The sequence below is a fragment of the Manis javanica genome, chromosome 1 (assembly GCF_040802235.1).
Source record: "Manis javanica isolate MJ-LG chromosome 1, MJ_LKY, whole genome shotgun sequence".
Lineage (NCBI taxonomy): Eukaryota > Metazoa > Chordata > Mammalia > Pholidota > Manidae > Manis > Manis javanica.
This window is the reverse complement of record NC_133156.1, coordinates 123,999,684-124,015,065: the sequence shown is the minus strand read 5'-3', so window position 1 is coordinate 124,015,065 and position 15,382 is coordinate 123,999,684. Positions and strand designations below refer to the sequence as shown.

Below are 15,382 nucleotides of genomic sequence, written 5' to 3'. Positions count from 1 at the left end.
TTATAGGACCACTTGGAGAGCTGGAACAGGCGTCTGACTCTTGCCTGGAGAATCCAAGGTGGGCTGACAAGATGCTTCTCCTCAGCGTGCTCCAATCTTGTGTTTCCTGTAAGGCCAGTTAGACTCGTACTCCTGTTAGGAAGACTTCTCTGACTTTTCCCAGCCCTCAAACATTTCCACTCTTTGAATTTCTGCAGTATTTGATCCCCAATGATCAGAGGGTTTTGTCTCATTCTCTACTTGTATCATTGGTCAGTGTTGAATCCTCCATGATGCCTGCCCACAGGTGCCATAACCTAAATGTCTGTATGTGCTCAAAATTCCGTCTTACTATGACAACAGATCTGCTGTAGATGAAATACATTGGGTGATGGGGAGCAGTGCTCATTGGCCTGTGCTTCCCATGTTCTGTTCTGTGTTCTGGAAGCAGTGACATAGTCATAGGCACAGCCTTATTTATTCAAGAGGCTTGAAGCCGCATCCATGGAGGAGTTCAGAGGGCATGAGGTGCTGTGTGGTTAGGGTCATCTTTTTTGGGAGTGTTGGTCTGGAGAGACCTCTTGCAGAATGTATTTGTTTTGCCATATTGGGATAATTGAGTGTTTATACAGCTTTTGGTTAAAATTCCATCTCTGTTGCAGAGAGAATATTGTCTGAGAAAACAATCCAGTGCTTAGAAGAGAAAGGTGGATGCTGGCAGGGAGAGAAGGGTTTTCATTTTAGTTCCTTACAATTGTTGGATGCCTTCCTCAGTGCTTTGGGTTTTAAGTGTGATATTCTTCCTAACTCAGAAGAAAAGATCCTGAAGCCTGTCTGGGGTGTGCATTAGTGCCCTGGTGTTGCCGAGGTTTTGGTTGAAGTATCCCGTGTGCCACGATGGAAGGATTAGCTAGTGGGGGGACATTGGTATTTCCTCTGCTCCTCTAATGTGGTGATTCAGAGGGACTTATTTCAAACCACTGCCTTTGAATCCTGTGGTATGGTGTCTCCAATGCTAGTGTATTCTTGTGATTTGGGAAAGTGTACATGTGGGTTCAGCTTCCATTTGCTTTTGCAAGTTAGTGTTCCTTAGTGGCCATGGGTAACAGCTACTTTCTGTCCTGGATAAGGGTAGCCCATGTTACATTATTTTTGAGAGTTACATTATTTTGAAAGGGAAAATGGATTAAGAAACTGCTGGATCCATCTTTCAGATGAGAGGGCAATGAGACTGTGCATCTCTGCACCTTGCCGATGGACTCAATGTCACATGATCCCTGCAGCTCAGTGATGGAGCTATGTTTCAGTGGCTTATTTTGGAATAAACTACTATTTCTGCTCAATGGGTAGACGATCTATTACTAATTTAATGATCCCATCTACAGTTCTTTTTCTGAAGTTACTATTCCATAGGTTTCCAGAACTCCTTTACCCTTGAGTCCATCTCTGGCCTGGAGTTACATCCATGGACCACCCAGCTTTCACACACCCAGAGCCCCAGTGCCAGGAAGACATTCATTTCACAGCTACTACTGTCCCCTGGGAATTTTTAGGATTATTTGCTTTATTTATTTAATCTTCAAATAAGTTTGCATACTTCTCACTGTCATGCTAAACAAGACAAAACAGCCAAAACCAAACACACAAAACACTGGCACAACACCTGTGAACACTTCCATGACTGCAAACAAAAGTCTTAGCGGCGATTGCCTGAGACGTGTTCTGTGACTGAAAAAATGCTTTGCGTGGGTCCACCTTGGTGGGCCATGAAGCTGGTGGGTTATCCAGACTTCAGCTTATCTTTTCTCCCCCTCCTGCTGCATGGATTTGGCCTCTTTCCTTGGTCATTAACACTTTGCCCAGAGGGTAGAAGGAATTGAACTCACAGGATGATTTCCATTTTCTAGCTACAGTTGGTAGAGAATCATGAGCCCATGGCAGTTTGGGGATATCTATCTTATTTCTACTTGGATTCATCAAAAGGTGGTTTTGATGTGAATAGGGGCTGCTTTATAAACCAGTGCAACTCTGAGAAGTGTATTCCCTGCCCCAGCTTCCTCTATTTCAGATTCTCAAACTTTAGTATGCAAAATCTTCAGCCTAGAGGATGCCTGGGTCTGCTCCCTTGGATTCAATTTCCAGAGGATCTGGACTAAGATTTTGCATATATCCTATTGCCCTCAGGTCTTCTGATTAAGATTAACTAGGGACTAATTTTGAGAAATACTGTCCCTGAGTTTGCACTTTGCTGTTTGGGTACCTGCCTAGCCTTTTCTGTGGCTAAGCAGTGAACAAGGTGTAATTACAGTGGGTATGGTTTCCGAGGTAACATGCATTCTGCCACTCCTGCTGAAGCTGGGAAGATTGAAAGGGACCACAGGCAAAGCACCGTTAAAGGTGGCCTCCAGATTAATGTCATCAACGTGCTTTACGATGCCTAGGTTCCTTAAAGGCCTGCTTAATAGCAGCAGCAATAGGGAAAGTCAACCAGTTAAAAGCCAGAGTTGCTGGGCAGCGTTTGGAGGCAGTGACAGAGGGATGAGTGCAGCCATTCAGTGGCTTGTGTCTTTCCCCCCTCTATCTCTTCAAATCACTTAAGTTCAGAATGATAAGGATGGTGGAGGAACATGAGATGACCTTGAAAGGCTTTTGAAAAATAAAGGTCAGTCATGGTAAACATTTGGCCTGTATTCCTTAGTTCTCAAATGGATGGTCCTGTTAAAGTTCTGCCGTTCCCACTTTCAGTCAGGTGAGGCATGGAGTTACATTTATTGAGTGAGTGTATGCTATGGGCTGGTAACTTGCACATAGATTTTCTTGCCTTTTTGACCCAAATGCAAAGGTTCTACACTTTGTACATTTTCCAGGTTTAAGGATGAAAAAGTGAAGTCTGGATCATATTTTTAGCGCAGGACCCCCCCTTTTTGGTTTTTGTATTAAAGCTGTAGGGCAGTAGAAAAAGCATTCAGCTGCCAGTCAGGTTTCTGGGGTCTGGTTCTGAATTTCACCATAAACAGACTTTTAGCTGAAGGCAAGTGTCCAACTAACTTCTGTGAGGCTCCATTCCTACCTCTGGAAAATGAGGGACTTAGGCTAGCCCAATAGTCTTAACTTTAGAAGAGTGACAACCCCCTTGCAGAATCTGATGAAAACTAGGAACTTTCTTCCTGGCAAAAAATACATATATATTTACTCAAAAAAATGGCATTCCCTGTCCAGGGGACCACAGATCCCCTCCTAAATAAGATAATTTCTTAAGACTTTTCCAGCTCCAACTCATAATTACTGGGTCCCCCAAGGACGTGCATAGGGGAGTCTTTCATTGCTTAGAGTGGCTTAACTGAGGAATGAAGTATTTGATGGAGGAGGTTTTATTGTTGCTAGCATTTTTTTACTAACTGCCCTGCACATTTAGGAGGAAAAAAAAAAATCCGCACTGAGAAAAACAAATAGGGAATGAATGGCATCTAGAATATGAACTGTTTCCCTATCATTTTTCACTCCTGTGGCCTTTCAAAAGGAGGTGGATGGTGTGATTATAACAGGAGGGATGTGTTAGAAGAATTAGTTCAGCAAGCAGATACTATATTGTGTACAATGACAGCTAAGTAGTTACTTGTTCTACTGTTAGATGTTTGGGATGTTGGGATAAAAGAAGTTTTAGTTAACCTGAAAATGCCAAAAGGCTCTAGGGGAGTGTATTATGAGCGGAAATAACCTATGTTATTTACCACTTCTTAGCTCTCAACTCTGACCACCTTACTCACCTTACTAACTGAACCCCCATTTGCTACTCATAGCCCCAAAGTGTAATCCAATCAGGAGGGAATATCTGTGTTTATTTGGAAATCTAGATAATTAGTTTCTTTTGTTCTTTCTTTCTCGGCTTAGGTGTTGAAAAATCTCCTTTAGAGCTTTGGAAGGCTGAATGGACTAAACATGAAGAGCTTGAAAGCCAAGTTCAGGAAGAGTGATGTAAGTACGGGATGACCCCCGGTTGGCCTGCCCCAGAGGTGTTCCTGCCGCGGCAGGGACCGCCTCCACTCCTGCCTTGATAAGGCACTGGGTTAATTAACTGCAGAGACCAGAAGTATTCTAGGCCCGAGCTCAGGGAGGCTTCTCTGAATGGTGTACTCTGGGTTCCTTGATGTTTGTGTGTATGGCTTTATAAATGACATTTAAAAAAGTTTCCAGGGTCTCTGCCTTGTAGAGAAAGGAACAATCAAATTAAAATCTTAAAAGCATCAGTAAAAACCTCAGCATTTGAAAGTCCCCAAAATGTGCTTCAGATTGTCATTTTAAGAAGAAGCTAGTTTTATGACCATGGTTAAGGAATTATGTAGTAGCATGGTTTGTCTTTGGCTTTAGGAAACCTTCTAACTCCCCGTTAAGGCTATTGTAAAAATATCCTTTGCTGCAGGTATCTTTACGTGCCCTGAATTCCTGGGGTTCTTACTCATTTGTTATCTGTCATAAAGACTTTGAATTGGAAGAACCAGTTATGATGTCAGAATTATGAACAGTCTCCCAGAGGAGAATATGGAGAAAAATAGCATTGGGTTTATATACAATGATATTTTAACAAAAGGTCACCTTACAAACTGTGCTGGAATTCCAGTCTTGTGCTAATTCATTCTAGATGCTTTAAGCAGAATTATTGAATGGGAGAGATTCATGGAAGGGAATTAGGTGGAAGCTTAGATATGTCACCCTCATCATGGGCTTGCTTGCCCATCACTTAATATTAGGTTATTAAAGGTGAATCTGGATTTCCTTGCTTTGACATAAATTATACGACAGCTTGGCACATTTATTGTGTTTTTGCAATAAATGGAGGCTGCGTCTTTTTGGCTAACATGTTGCGCAAGCATCCTTTTGGCTGAAGCTTATCTCCCAAGGCTGTATCATGATGTGTAACCTACTGCCCTGATAAGGCCCAGACCAGACGAGATGCTTGTGGGATGATTGCAGAATCTTGTCTCACTTAGAGGTAGTTAGAGCCAGGAAGGGTTTTTAGGAAAAAGTTGGTCTTACCTTCTCATTCTTCAGGTAAGTTAACTGAAACTCAGAGAATGTGAAGTGACTTGGTCAAAGTCATCCAGCTAGCCTTTGGCCAGTGAGAACAGAGGTCATCTGACTTCCTTAGTCCTTTGCCCCTGCCACTGCCCTGAGGAAACGCCTTCACCCTCCTCATCCGCTGGCTACATGATAGTACAGCCTATGGATCTCATTTTGCTTTCAGCTAAGAAGGAAAAGGCATTTAAATGGAGACTGTTGTCCTGTTGTGTTGATGTGGGTTTGTAAACTGTGTGGCCAGGTCAACAAATGTCTTTCCCATTCTAAGGGAATTTGGATAGCTTCCATTTATGTAAGTTGAGATTATTTCAGCTAAATTTAATCAGCCTGGAGCTCCATGATACATGAACAGGGGTAGGGGACATGATAGGTGCAGAGCTTTCTTGGTTTCAAAAGTAAAGTCATGTGGCAATAGGGAGGGCGTTGCTGGAATCTCATTTTTATATAAAATCTGAAATATTTCCATGATTTAAAAAGTTACAGCAATAACACTATTAAAAGCTTCTGGGATTTGGCAGCAGAAAGGCTGTGATTTTGGAAATTAGTCTATGAGAAGAAATGTTAAAGGAGCAAGCTTTGCATAGGAAAGCAAAGGAAATAGGTATAATGGGGCCAGACAGTAGCAAATGGCTCCCCAAATTCATTCCAATTGCTTTCCATAGCCAGACCACTGTACTGCTAAAGGAAGGGAATATAAACAAAAAAGAAAACCATTTCAAACCCCATATTTTAAATCAGGTCTATTATAATAATGACTATTATGAAGTATTTATTGTATGTCATGTGCTATGCTAAGCTTAGCATGTGAAATTCATGTAATTTTGCCATGAACCTATGTGGTAGGTTTTATTGTGAGGCTCATTTTACAGATAAAGAAACTGAGACCTAGAAAGGTTACAGTGACATGTCTGGTTTTTAGAGCTCTAAGTTGTACAACCAGTTTTTGGGCCAAAGTAGCCCAATTCCAGAACCTAGATTTCCTGAAAGAGGAAATTTGGATGGAGATTTGATTTTGTGAAACAGAGCAGTCCAGGCAGTAGCTTGGAGAAGCAACTTTGGACCAAGATTTGTGACCTTGGGCAAGTCTCTTACCTTTCTTGGACCTCAGATTCCTCACCTGGAAGGTGGAGAAAATAGTATTGGCTTCACAAAGTTGTGAAGATTTAATGGGCTCATGTATGAAGAACACATATCTTAGGGACTGGCACTCAGGAGATTCTTGGTAAATATTCAGTCCTTTCTTTTACTCAGAAACCCATGACACCAAGTAGAATTTGGAAAGTGTATATGGTTGGAGGGCAGAATAGTCTGGTAACAGCTTCTGCCTCTGAGGAGGGAAGCTGGGAGCAGGTGGGGGAGGGAGGCTTGCTTGTCAGTGAATGCCTTGCAGGTTGCATTTTTTTGTGTGTATATGCACGTACCTGTATCACTTGTTAGAAGAAAGGCAAGTTTTAAACTGTTTATATATATTCAGTTAAATGAGCCAAACTATCATCTTCTTTACCTGACGTGAGTGGTCTCTCCCAAAGAACAACCCTAAACACTCAGCCACCAAATTTTCCTGCTTGTCTTTGTGGGAGGCTGAAAGGAGACGGCAGAAGAAAGGGTTCTTTGTGTTTCTGGGGGGGTAGGAAGAAGAGGGACAGCAGATCGTGTTCGTGCTTTCTTAAAGAGAAGGCAGGTGACCCTTTGGTGTGCTCACATTTCAGGCAGCCTGCATCTTGGGAGGTCTGCAGCCGGACCAGTTTGTAGCTATTGACAGCAAAACCCAGAGTGAAAAAGGGGAAGAGTGGCCCAAAGGATCCCCCCGTGGATGGCCTTGAGGTCATTCTGCTATTCTAAGACCATCATGTGGGTAGAGATTGACTCCAAGTGTCTTTTCTGGAACACTTGACTCAGATGGCTACCGAGGCAGGACAGATTTATGTGGTGCAGTAGGGGAATAAGCCTAATTCTCTGGGCTCTGGTTAGATTCTCTCATTACCTCCTTGAACTAATCCCTGAACATTTTTGGGAGCAGGTTAGCCTGCAGATAACCCACAGGCCAAAGAGAGTTACGGAGCTGAACCCTTGTCCTCCTACAGTGGGATGTTTTTAAGTTCACAGGTGTAACTTTATTTTGGGTGTCCTTAGACTTGGGGTAGATCTAAAGGGGATCCAGGAGAAATGGGAAGATGATTCTTGTACATCAGAAGCTCATAAACTGAGGTGGAAGGAGAAAAATTTATGCACAAGAAATAACTAAGGCAAAATACAAATCATATAGATTATAAACATTTTTAAAGGGACCTTCAAGATGATATAACCAGTTGTTAAATTTTGGGGTCTGGATGATAATTACTATAGATTTTCAGAGGAAATGGGAGAATTTGAGGCAGCTATAGGAGGTGAAATTTCTTCCAGGCCTCGGGGATGGGTAGGATTTAGAGTGATGTTTGGGAGAGGAAGAGAGGGTAATGCAGGGGAGCCAGCCATGTAGCACAGTGGGGAGATTCAGTTTCAAAAAAATTGCCCTTGACATGTATAATGGTAATACTGCAAGAGCTTAGGAGAGTGCCTATGGTGTGGCTCTGAGTCTTTTACTAAAAACACTATAAATTTTTCATTCCAGTTTTAAAAATGGGTGTACTTGACTTTTATGCTTATAAAATGAGCACATAGTTCTAAATCATGATTATTTATGTCTTTTATGACTATAGTTTGAAAGTGGCTTCTTTACCTCTTTAAATATTTGCAGCAACTAGTTCGTGGTTCCACATGGAAAAACGAGCTGTCATCATGAGAAATGAAGCCAAGAAGGTTGGGATTTCCCTTTTGCTAATAAAATGCTAAGGCTTCTGGAATTTCTTTGTAAATGCCAAATTTTAGTGCCTTGAGTGAAATGGGTGGAGGTTTTGAGGGATGGGAAATGGGCTGAAAGATCTTTGTAACAGATCTTGAGAAATGCCTCTCAAACATGATGGAGGCCTTCAGAGTTTATTTTGTGGGTGTGTGTTTAATTTTATGAAAGATTTGTTCCCAATTAGGTTTTCCGTTGTCATAGGGAAGCAGCGGATGCTCCATTAAAAAAAAAAAAAATCAGAACAGCCAGTTTGAAATGGCTGGCTCCATGAAAAATTGAATTGATGCTGTTTCTTTATGTAGCTGGCGACTAACGATTGCAACTTTCAGCCAAAGAAATCCACACACACGGTGAATCTTGAGGAACCAGACACATCCTGCTCAGACAGGAGTTTGAATCTGTTGCCTGTGGAGAGAACAGCTCTCCTGAAGGTCAGTGATCAACATCTCTGCCAAGGCATTTTTTTCAAGGAGTTTTAGTTACTTACAGTAAGTTTTTACACATACCCAGGTCTCCCTCCCCCACCACACACCCAAAGTTGGAAATATTTAAAACCGAAGCCTCTCTGTTGACAGGGTAGCCTTGGCCAAATCTGTTGTAAAGCTAAGCCTCTTTTTTTCATAGACGTAATTTAAAAATACATCACAGATGACCTTTCTGGGTGGAGGCATGAGACTCTTGTAAACTTCTGGAGAGAAATTGGGTCAGGTTTGTGTCATTCTACATATTTTCCAGGTCTCGTCAGCCCTCCTTAATGGGGAGTCTGCTCGCTGCCTGATTTCACCATGTATTTAGTTTCCCAGGACTGCCTTAAACGCAGACTGAGTGGCTTGAATGACAGCAATGTATTGTCTCATGGCTTGGAGGCAGGAAGTTCCGCATCAAGGTGTTGGTGGGGCTGGTTCCTTGTGTGGGCTGTGAAGGTAAATCTGGTGGCTTGCTGGCAGTCATCTGATTGTCGAAACCTCTCTGCCTTCAGCTTCACACGGCACTCTCCGCCTGTGCATATCTCTGTCGAAAAGTCCCCTTTTTACAAGGCTATAATCAATGCTGTATTAGGGCCCACCCTATGACATTGTAACTTGATTACTTTTGTAAAGATCTGTCTCCAGGTCAGGTTATATTCTGAGGTACTTATGACTTCAGCTTGTCCATGTTGGGGTGAGGGATGGGGATGATGCACAATTCAACCCAAACATCACCCCTATGCCTTTCCCTCCTAGAGCAGTTTCTCTGCAGCCCTGGTGCCCCCTGACAGGGCATGCATGCTCATAAGCTTCAACTTCACAGTCCTTTCGCCTTTGGGGCTATTTTCAGTGTCTACTAGAGTGAGGCCAGAGTATCACAATCTTTTAGTGGTGTCACTGCCTAATACATAATATTAATAGCAACAGTAAGCACCTTCTGACTCCTGACCTACTGGAACAGAAATAAGGAGAGGACTTCTCATTTACTGAATGCTTACTACGTGCCAGGCTCTGTACCAAGCCTTTACCTGCTCTTTATTATGTTTGATGCTTACAAACCATTATTCAGACCATTGTTACAATAGCATTTTACAGAGGAAGAAATTAAGGTCGAGGGAAATTAAGTAACTTGGCTGAAGTCACACATTGATAAATAGCAGAGAGATCTGAAGCCTGGTTTTTCTTGACCCCCCAGAGCTTGTGCTATCAACTCCTGCACACACCTGCTGACACAGGCTTCCACATTCCTAAATTCCAAAGCTTCAAACTGCATGAAATATATTCTGCTGCTGCATTGCCCTAAGCATGAAGACCCAGGCAGCAATTTTGCATCATCACCCCAAGTGCTGCCCACAGTGGCAAAGCTCACCTCCATCAGCAGGTGAGGATCTGGGAGAATCTCAGGTTTCTGGAGAGGCAAATGCATGTCAGACTTAACTTTTAAAGCAAGAGAGAACAGATATTAACCTCTGCTCTTCCTCTGGGGCCAATAAAATGTCTTATTTCTACATGGAGCCCCATTGCTGGGTACCTGAGTCACAGCTTCATTCTGGTTACCCCTGACCATAATTCCCAGAATTCTGGGTTAAACCTGATGCCATTTCTGCTGCTGCTGGAGACAAATCGGACACTCAGAACTTGACCCCTAAACTTGAGGAAATGTGATAGTTGATATAAGAGTGAATCATCTAGGTTATTATTAGGTCTTATCACTTTGTGCTGAATGAATTAGGTAATCATTTAAAACTATTGCTGACCTCCAGGATTTTTGTTTGACAAATTCTTGTTTGTAACTTCTCCTTGGGAGTGAAGTAGGAATTGCTTCTAAATTCACATGGCTTTCAGCTGCATTTCCACCCAAAGATCTTTGCCTCATAAAGGTGGTGTTTTCATTTATTTGGCAATAGCCGTCAGCATTAGCCAAAGGCCCAGTATGTCTATAAAGGTGAAATTAGTGACTAGCCTGGGCTTTCCTTTTGTTTGAGTCCCTACCTCCTTTTAGACAAGGAAAGTCAGTGTGTTCTGATGAGCTTGATTATCCAATTACTAGGACAGTTTTTATTGCATTAGTGAAAGAAATTTTCATTTTTTGGAAAGCACCGCCTGGAAAGATTTCTTTTGTTTTTTTCTTGGAGGCCAGATGATCTGATGGTCTCTACTTCCCACCTTCCTCCTGGGCTGTCCAGCGGCCTAGCTGGCTGGGAAGTATAGGATTTATAATGTGTGAATAGAAGAACAAAAAGTCCAAGGAACCATATGTTCTGCTTAGATGGATTTATTCTGAGATGTATTTCCCAATGCTGAGGATGTCTCTATGGTTATTTTCAAACTTGGACTATGTTTTTGGTGGCTTTTTTCATGGGAGTCAGTGTGAACACATGAAGCTGTCCATTCTTTGAAAGGTTGTTTCCTAACTGAGAAGTTGCAGGGCCCTTCTGTGAAGTCTAGTGGAGATATTATCTATAGTAAGCTATTGTAACAAAATATCCTGAAATCAAATAAGAAGGTACTTTCTTTTCAAGCAAAAAAATTTACCAGTCCCCCAGCAGCAAGACAGCTCTGCTCTGTAGATTGATTTAGGGACCCAGGTCCTTTTGATGCCCTCCGGAGCAGCTCCGTGCCTGGCAGTAGCCAATTGCTACTTGTACTTTTGAACATTTGAGATGCACTGTACATGTAAAATATACCCCAGCTTTCAAAGACTTTGTACCAAGAAAAGAATGTAAAATAGTTTATATAAATTTTTTCTTTTATAATTACACATCTGGATATACTGGGTTTAAGTAAATATATTAGCATTTATTTCACCTGTTCCTTTTTGTTTTTTTAATGAGGCTATTAGAAACTTTACTAAGTCTGGCATTATTATTCTGGACAGTACTGGTCTCAGGTATTGTTCATGTTGCATGTTCTGCATTTAACTTTCAAGAATCCAGAAAGATGGAAAATGAAACACAAGTATTCTCCTTTTTAAAGGATGTGATGCTGAAGGTACACAGATTATTGCCCTCACGTGGAAGTGACTGGAGCTTTGTCGTGTATCTCTATCTGGCTGCAAGAGAGGCAGGAAAACCTGTTCTCCAGCTGGGAGCCATGCGACCAGCTAAACCAGGAGAGACAGGGGAGTGGATGCTGGAGAAAATGAACTCAGTGCTGTGTGTTGAATCCCCCCATGATCCCCAGAAAAAGATATATTGAAGTCCTAACTCCTACTACCTCAGAATGTAACCTAATTTGGAAATAGAGGTAATCAAATTTAAAGAAATTAGGTCAGTAGGGTTGGGTCTAATCCAGTGCCTGTTGTCCTTATAAAAAGTGGAAATTTGGACACAGAGACAGACGTGCATGGAGGCAAAACTATGTGAAGAGACACAGGCTTTGTATATATGAAGACAGAGATCTGCATGATGCATCTGTAAGCCAAGGAATGCCAATGATTGCTAGCAAACCACCAGAAGTCAGGAGAGATGCAGGGAACAGATTTGCCCTCATAGCCCTCTGTCACTTTGATCCGCTGACACTTTGATCTCGAGTTTCTAGCCTCCAGAACTGTGAGAAAATATACTTCTGTTGTTTAAGTGCCTCGGTTTATGGTACTTTATTGTGGCAGCCCTAGGAAATACGCTTGGCCACAAACAGTTTCCACAGTGAGTCTTGTCTCAGTCGGATGATAAAGGTATACCAGATCTTCTTAGTTTTGATTACTTTTATCCCATGAGAGAATATTGGTTGCTATTTGTCCAGTTCTTCATTGTCCTTTTGGAAGTCTATTGAAGCATGTCTTTTTAGGTGAAGTTAAGTGCCTTTTCATGTTAGAAGTGGATTCCTCCTGAGTGTTGCCGACTGGTGGCATGAGGTTATCAATTAGGCTTTTCCTTTTAAGTCTAGTTATATGTTGGGTGACCTGCTCTGATAACATACGGGACTAATGGGGGCCTGCTTTAGGTATACCATTTTATAGTCACCATTGTGAGATCACTTACACAGATGGGAACTGCCATGACCTGACCCCACACCTTCACGGGAAGCTTTGGGAATGGTGTCAGCTTACAGTTACCCATTGTAAGCTTGGTTTTAGGTTATACTGAATGCATATATTCAGTCACCATGAAACTTATGACATGGAATCTAAGGATTCTTCATTATATCAGTTATCTTCCTCTGAACATATTTGCCAGTTTGACTCTCAAATATGGGACTTAGAATTGTGAGAAAAGCTTTAGATTTGTCCCCCGCAAGACTTAAAATGGTGGCATGGTGGCATTTCCACTTCCCAGACAAGTCGCTTTATTAATATAACCTAAGATCATATTAATATGCTTTCAGTGCTCTTTCTTTTCATGTCCTATTGCATATTTGAACCCAAATGCAGAACACTATTATATATCCTGGTTAAATTTTATTTTGTTAGTTAAATTTGTTTAATTTCATTTTTTTGATAACTTGATTGCTCTAGTGTTTGCATGATTTTAAATTCGGAGGCTTATCATAATCATATTGAGCTATCCACAAACCTGCCTATTTAAGTCATTAATAAAAGTATTGAACAATTCTGCCTTTGATATTGTATGTGTGTGTACAAATACCCAGATCCAAAGGATGTGGATTAAGGTATTTTCATTGTCTATTTGGAAGAATGTCAATAACATATATATGTATATAAATATGACAGTGCTATATATGTATATGATAACTATGGACATCCTTCCAAAGGGACAACGCCTTAATCCACATTCTTTGGGGTCTGACTAGCACTGACCTATTGCGCTATTTCTCAGCCCTGTTTTCTCTCTCGTCCCAGTTTTGTCGCTTATTGTTGGTGTGATACTGGGCAAGTTACATAATCTCTCTGATCTTTGATTTTCTCATCTATAAACCAGAGTGAGGCCAGTACCTGCCTTAAAGCATCACCATGAGGATTAGGATAAAATCTGGCACACAGTAAATTCTCAATAAGTGGTAGCTAATAATGTCTTATGCCTTGCATGGCGCCTCCCATTAGTAGTGTGTGATGAATGAATGGTCTCAAAAGTTCACTGTCCAGATGAGATACTATGACTGTATGAAATGTTTATAGCAGTACAAGGCTTGTATCATTTGAAATGAAATCAGGAGTGCAGGCAATCGATACCTTAAAAGTTTGGAGAGGGCTTCACAGAAAAGGTGAGTTTGGGACTGGGCTTCTTGATTGGGGAAGTTAGGATGAACGGGAAACCAGTTAATGGAATGGTGGGGGTAATGTCAAAAGTAGAGGTGGGGGGTGAGGAGACCCTAACTGAAGAGGAAGGTGGACGTGGACAAGTAAAATAAAGTTAGACAATGAGTGGGATGGCCTTCTGCACATACTGAAAGTGGGGACCGTGGCTGGTAGTGAAGAATGAGGTTCAAAGGTGATTACATTTTGGGCAATAGGACGCTTTGGGGTTTTGAAAGACCAGGCAGAGGAAGGGGCCAGGCTAAGGGCCAAGGCTAGGGTGGTGGCTGCTGTGGGAAGGAAGGGAAAGGATGTGGTGCTTTGCGTGTGGGATAAAGAGCAGGGAGGAAATCCAGATACCTGCTGATACACAAGGGCCACACCTGCCCTGGGCATGGCAGCCAAGTGAAAGTGCACCTCATCTCCTGAGAAATCTCGTGTGGGCTTGTGCTTGTACTTGCTTTTTACTAAGCAGCTTGGTGGGAAGAGATAGTAGGAAGCCTTAAAAAAAAGAATCTATATGATTGAAAAAGAGTGTTTGGAGGAATTAACATTACAGTGTACTTCTGGGCCAGGCATTATGATAAACAACTTCACAAACTGTCTTTTATTTATTTCTCTCTGGTTAACAAGTGCCATTCTTATCACCATTTTACAGATGAGAACACTGCCACTTAGAAACCTGCTGTGTTTGTTTACTAGTACTACTATAACCAAGTAGTATGAACGGAGTGCCCTAAACAATAGGAATTTACTGTTTCTCAGTTCCAGAGGATAGAAGTCCAAGATCAAGGTGTTGGCAGGTCTGGGGGCTGTGAGGGAGAATTGGTGGCATATGCCTCCCCTCACTTCTGGTGGTTTGCTAGAAGTCTTTGACCTTCCTTGGCTTATAGATATGTCACCCAGCTCTCTGCTTCATCTTCATGTGGTGTTCTGTCTGTAGAGGGGAGGGTGTGCTCCAAATTTCTCCTTTATGTAAGGACACCAGTCATATTGGATGAGAGGCCCATCTGTCTCCAGAATGACTTCATCTTAACTGATTTTATCTGCCGCCCTCTTTTTAAAGAAGGTCATATTCTGAGGTCCTGGGGTGAGGAATATTATGGGAGTACACAGTTCAACTCATAACACATGCCCAAGTCTCAGAGGTGAAGCAGGGATTTAGAAACCATGTGGCTTTGCATGGTGGCTGTGACTGCTAATGGGTGCAGGTGTTTGCTGCTGGAAAGATGCAGTGTCATCCCAGCCAACCAAGCAAATGCCTGGAAGTAGATTTCAAATTCTCCTTTCCAATTTCCAGTGGCACCTGACAGATGATATTGTGGGTAAACTTTGACCAAAACATGTTTCAGTGAAGCTTACCAGCTAGATATATAATGATCAGTTTGAAAGCTTTTGGTGCCAGAGATAAGAGCTGGGTGGAGAACATGGGAAGGAAAGTGGTTAGACCTGTTTTGGGGAGTCGTGGGGCAGTTGGGAGGAGCCCCTGAAATGCAGATTGAGACCTGAGACTTGAGGAATGTTTGCATTGTTTTCTGTTTTTAAAAATAACAAAGGGTGTAAGAGAATGAAACTGGATAATTATCTAACTCCATACACAAAAGTAAATTCGAAATTATAAGTTAGGAAACCATAAAACTCTTAGAAGAAAACATAAGCAAAAATCTCTTGAATATAAACATGAGAAACTTTTTTCTGAACATATCTCCTCAGGCAAGGGAAACAAAAACAAAAATAAACAAGTGGGACTACATCAAACTAAAAAGCTTCTGTACAGCAAAGGACTCCATCAGTAGAACAAAAAGCCGTCCTACGGCATGGGAG

The 15,382-nt window shown here is 41.9% G+C and overlaps 1 protein-coding gene across 2 annotated transcripts in view; it reads left to right on the top strand.

Moving 5' to 3' along the window:
* RAI14 (retinoic acid induced 14) overlaps positions 1–15,382 on the top strand; it is a 136,831-nt gene that overhangs the window by 17,140 nt on the left and 104,309 nt on the right. For both annotated transcript variants that reach the window (XM_017674203.3, XM_017674205.3), the window contains exon 2: positions 3,871–3,954. In XM_017674203.3, coding sequence (XP_017529692.3) covers positions 3,919–3,954 — 36 coding nt within the window. In that variant the 5' untranslated portion in view covers positions 3,871–3,918. The remainder of the gene's footprint in view (positions 1–3,870; positions 3,955–15,382) is intronic.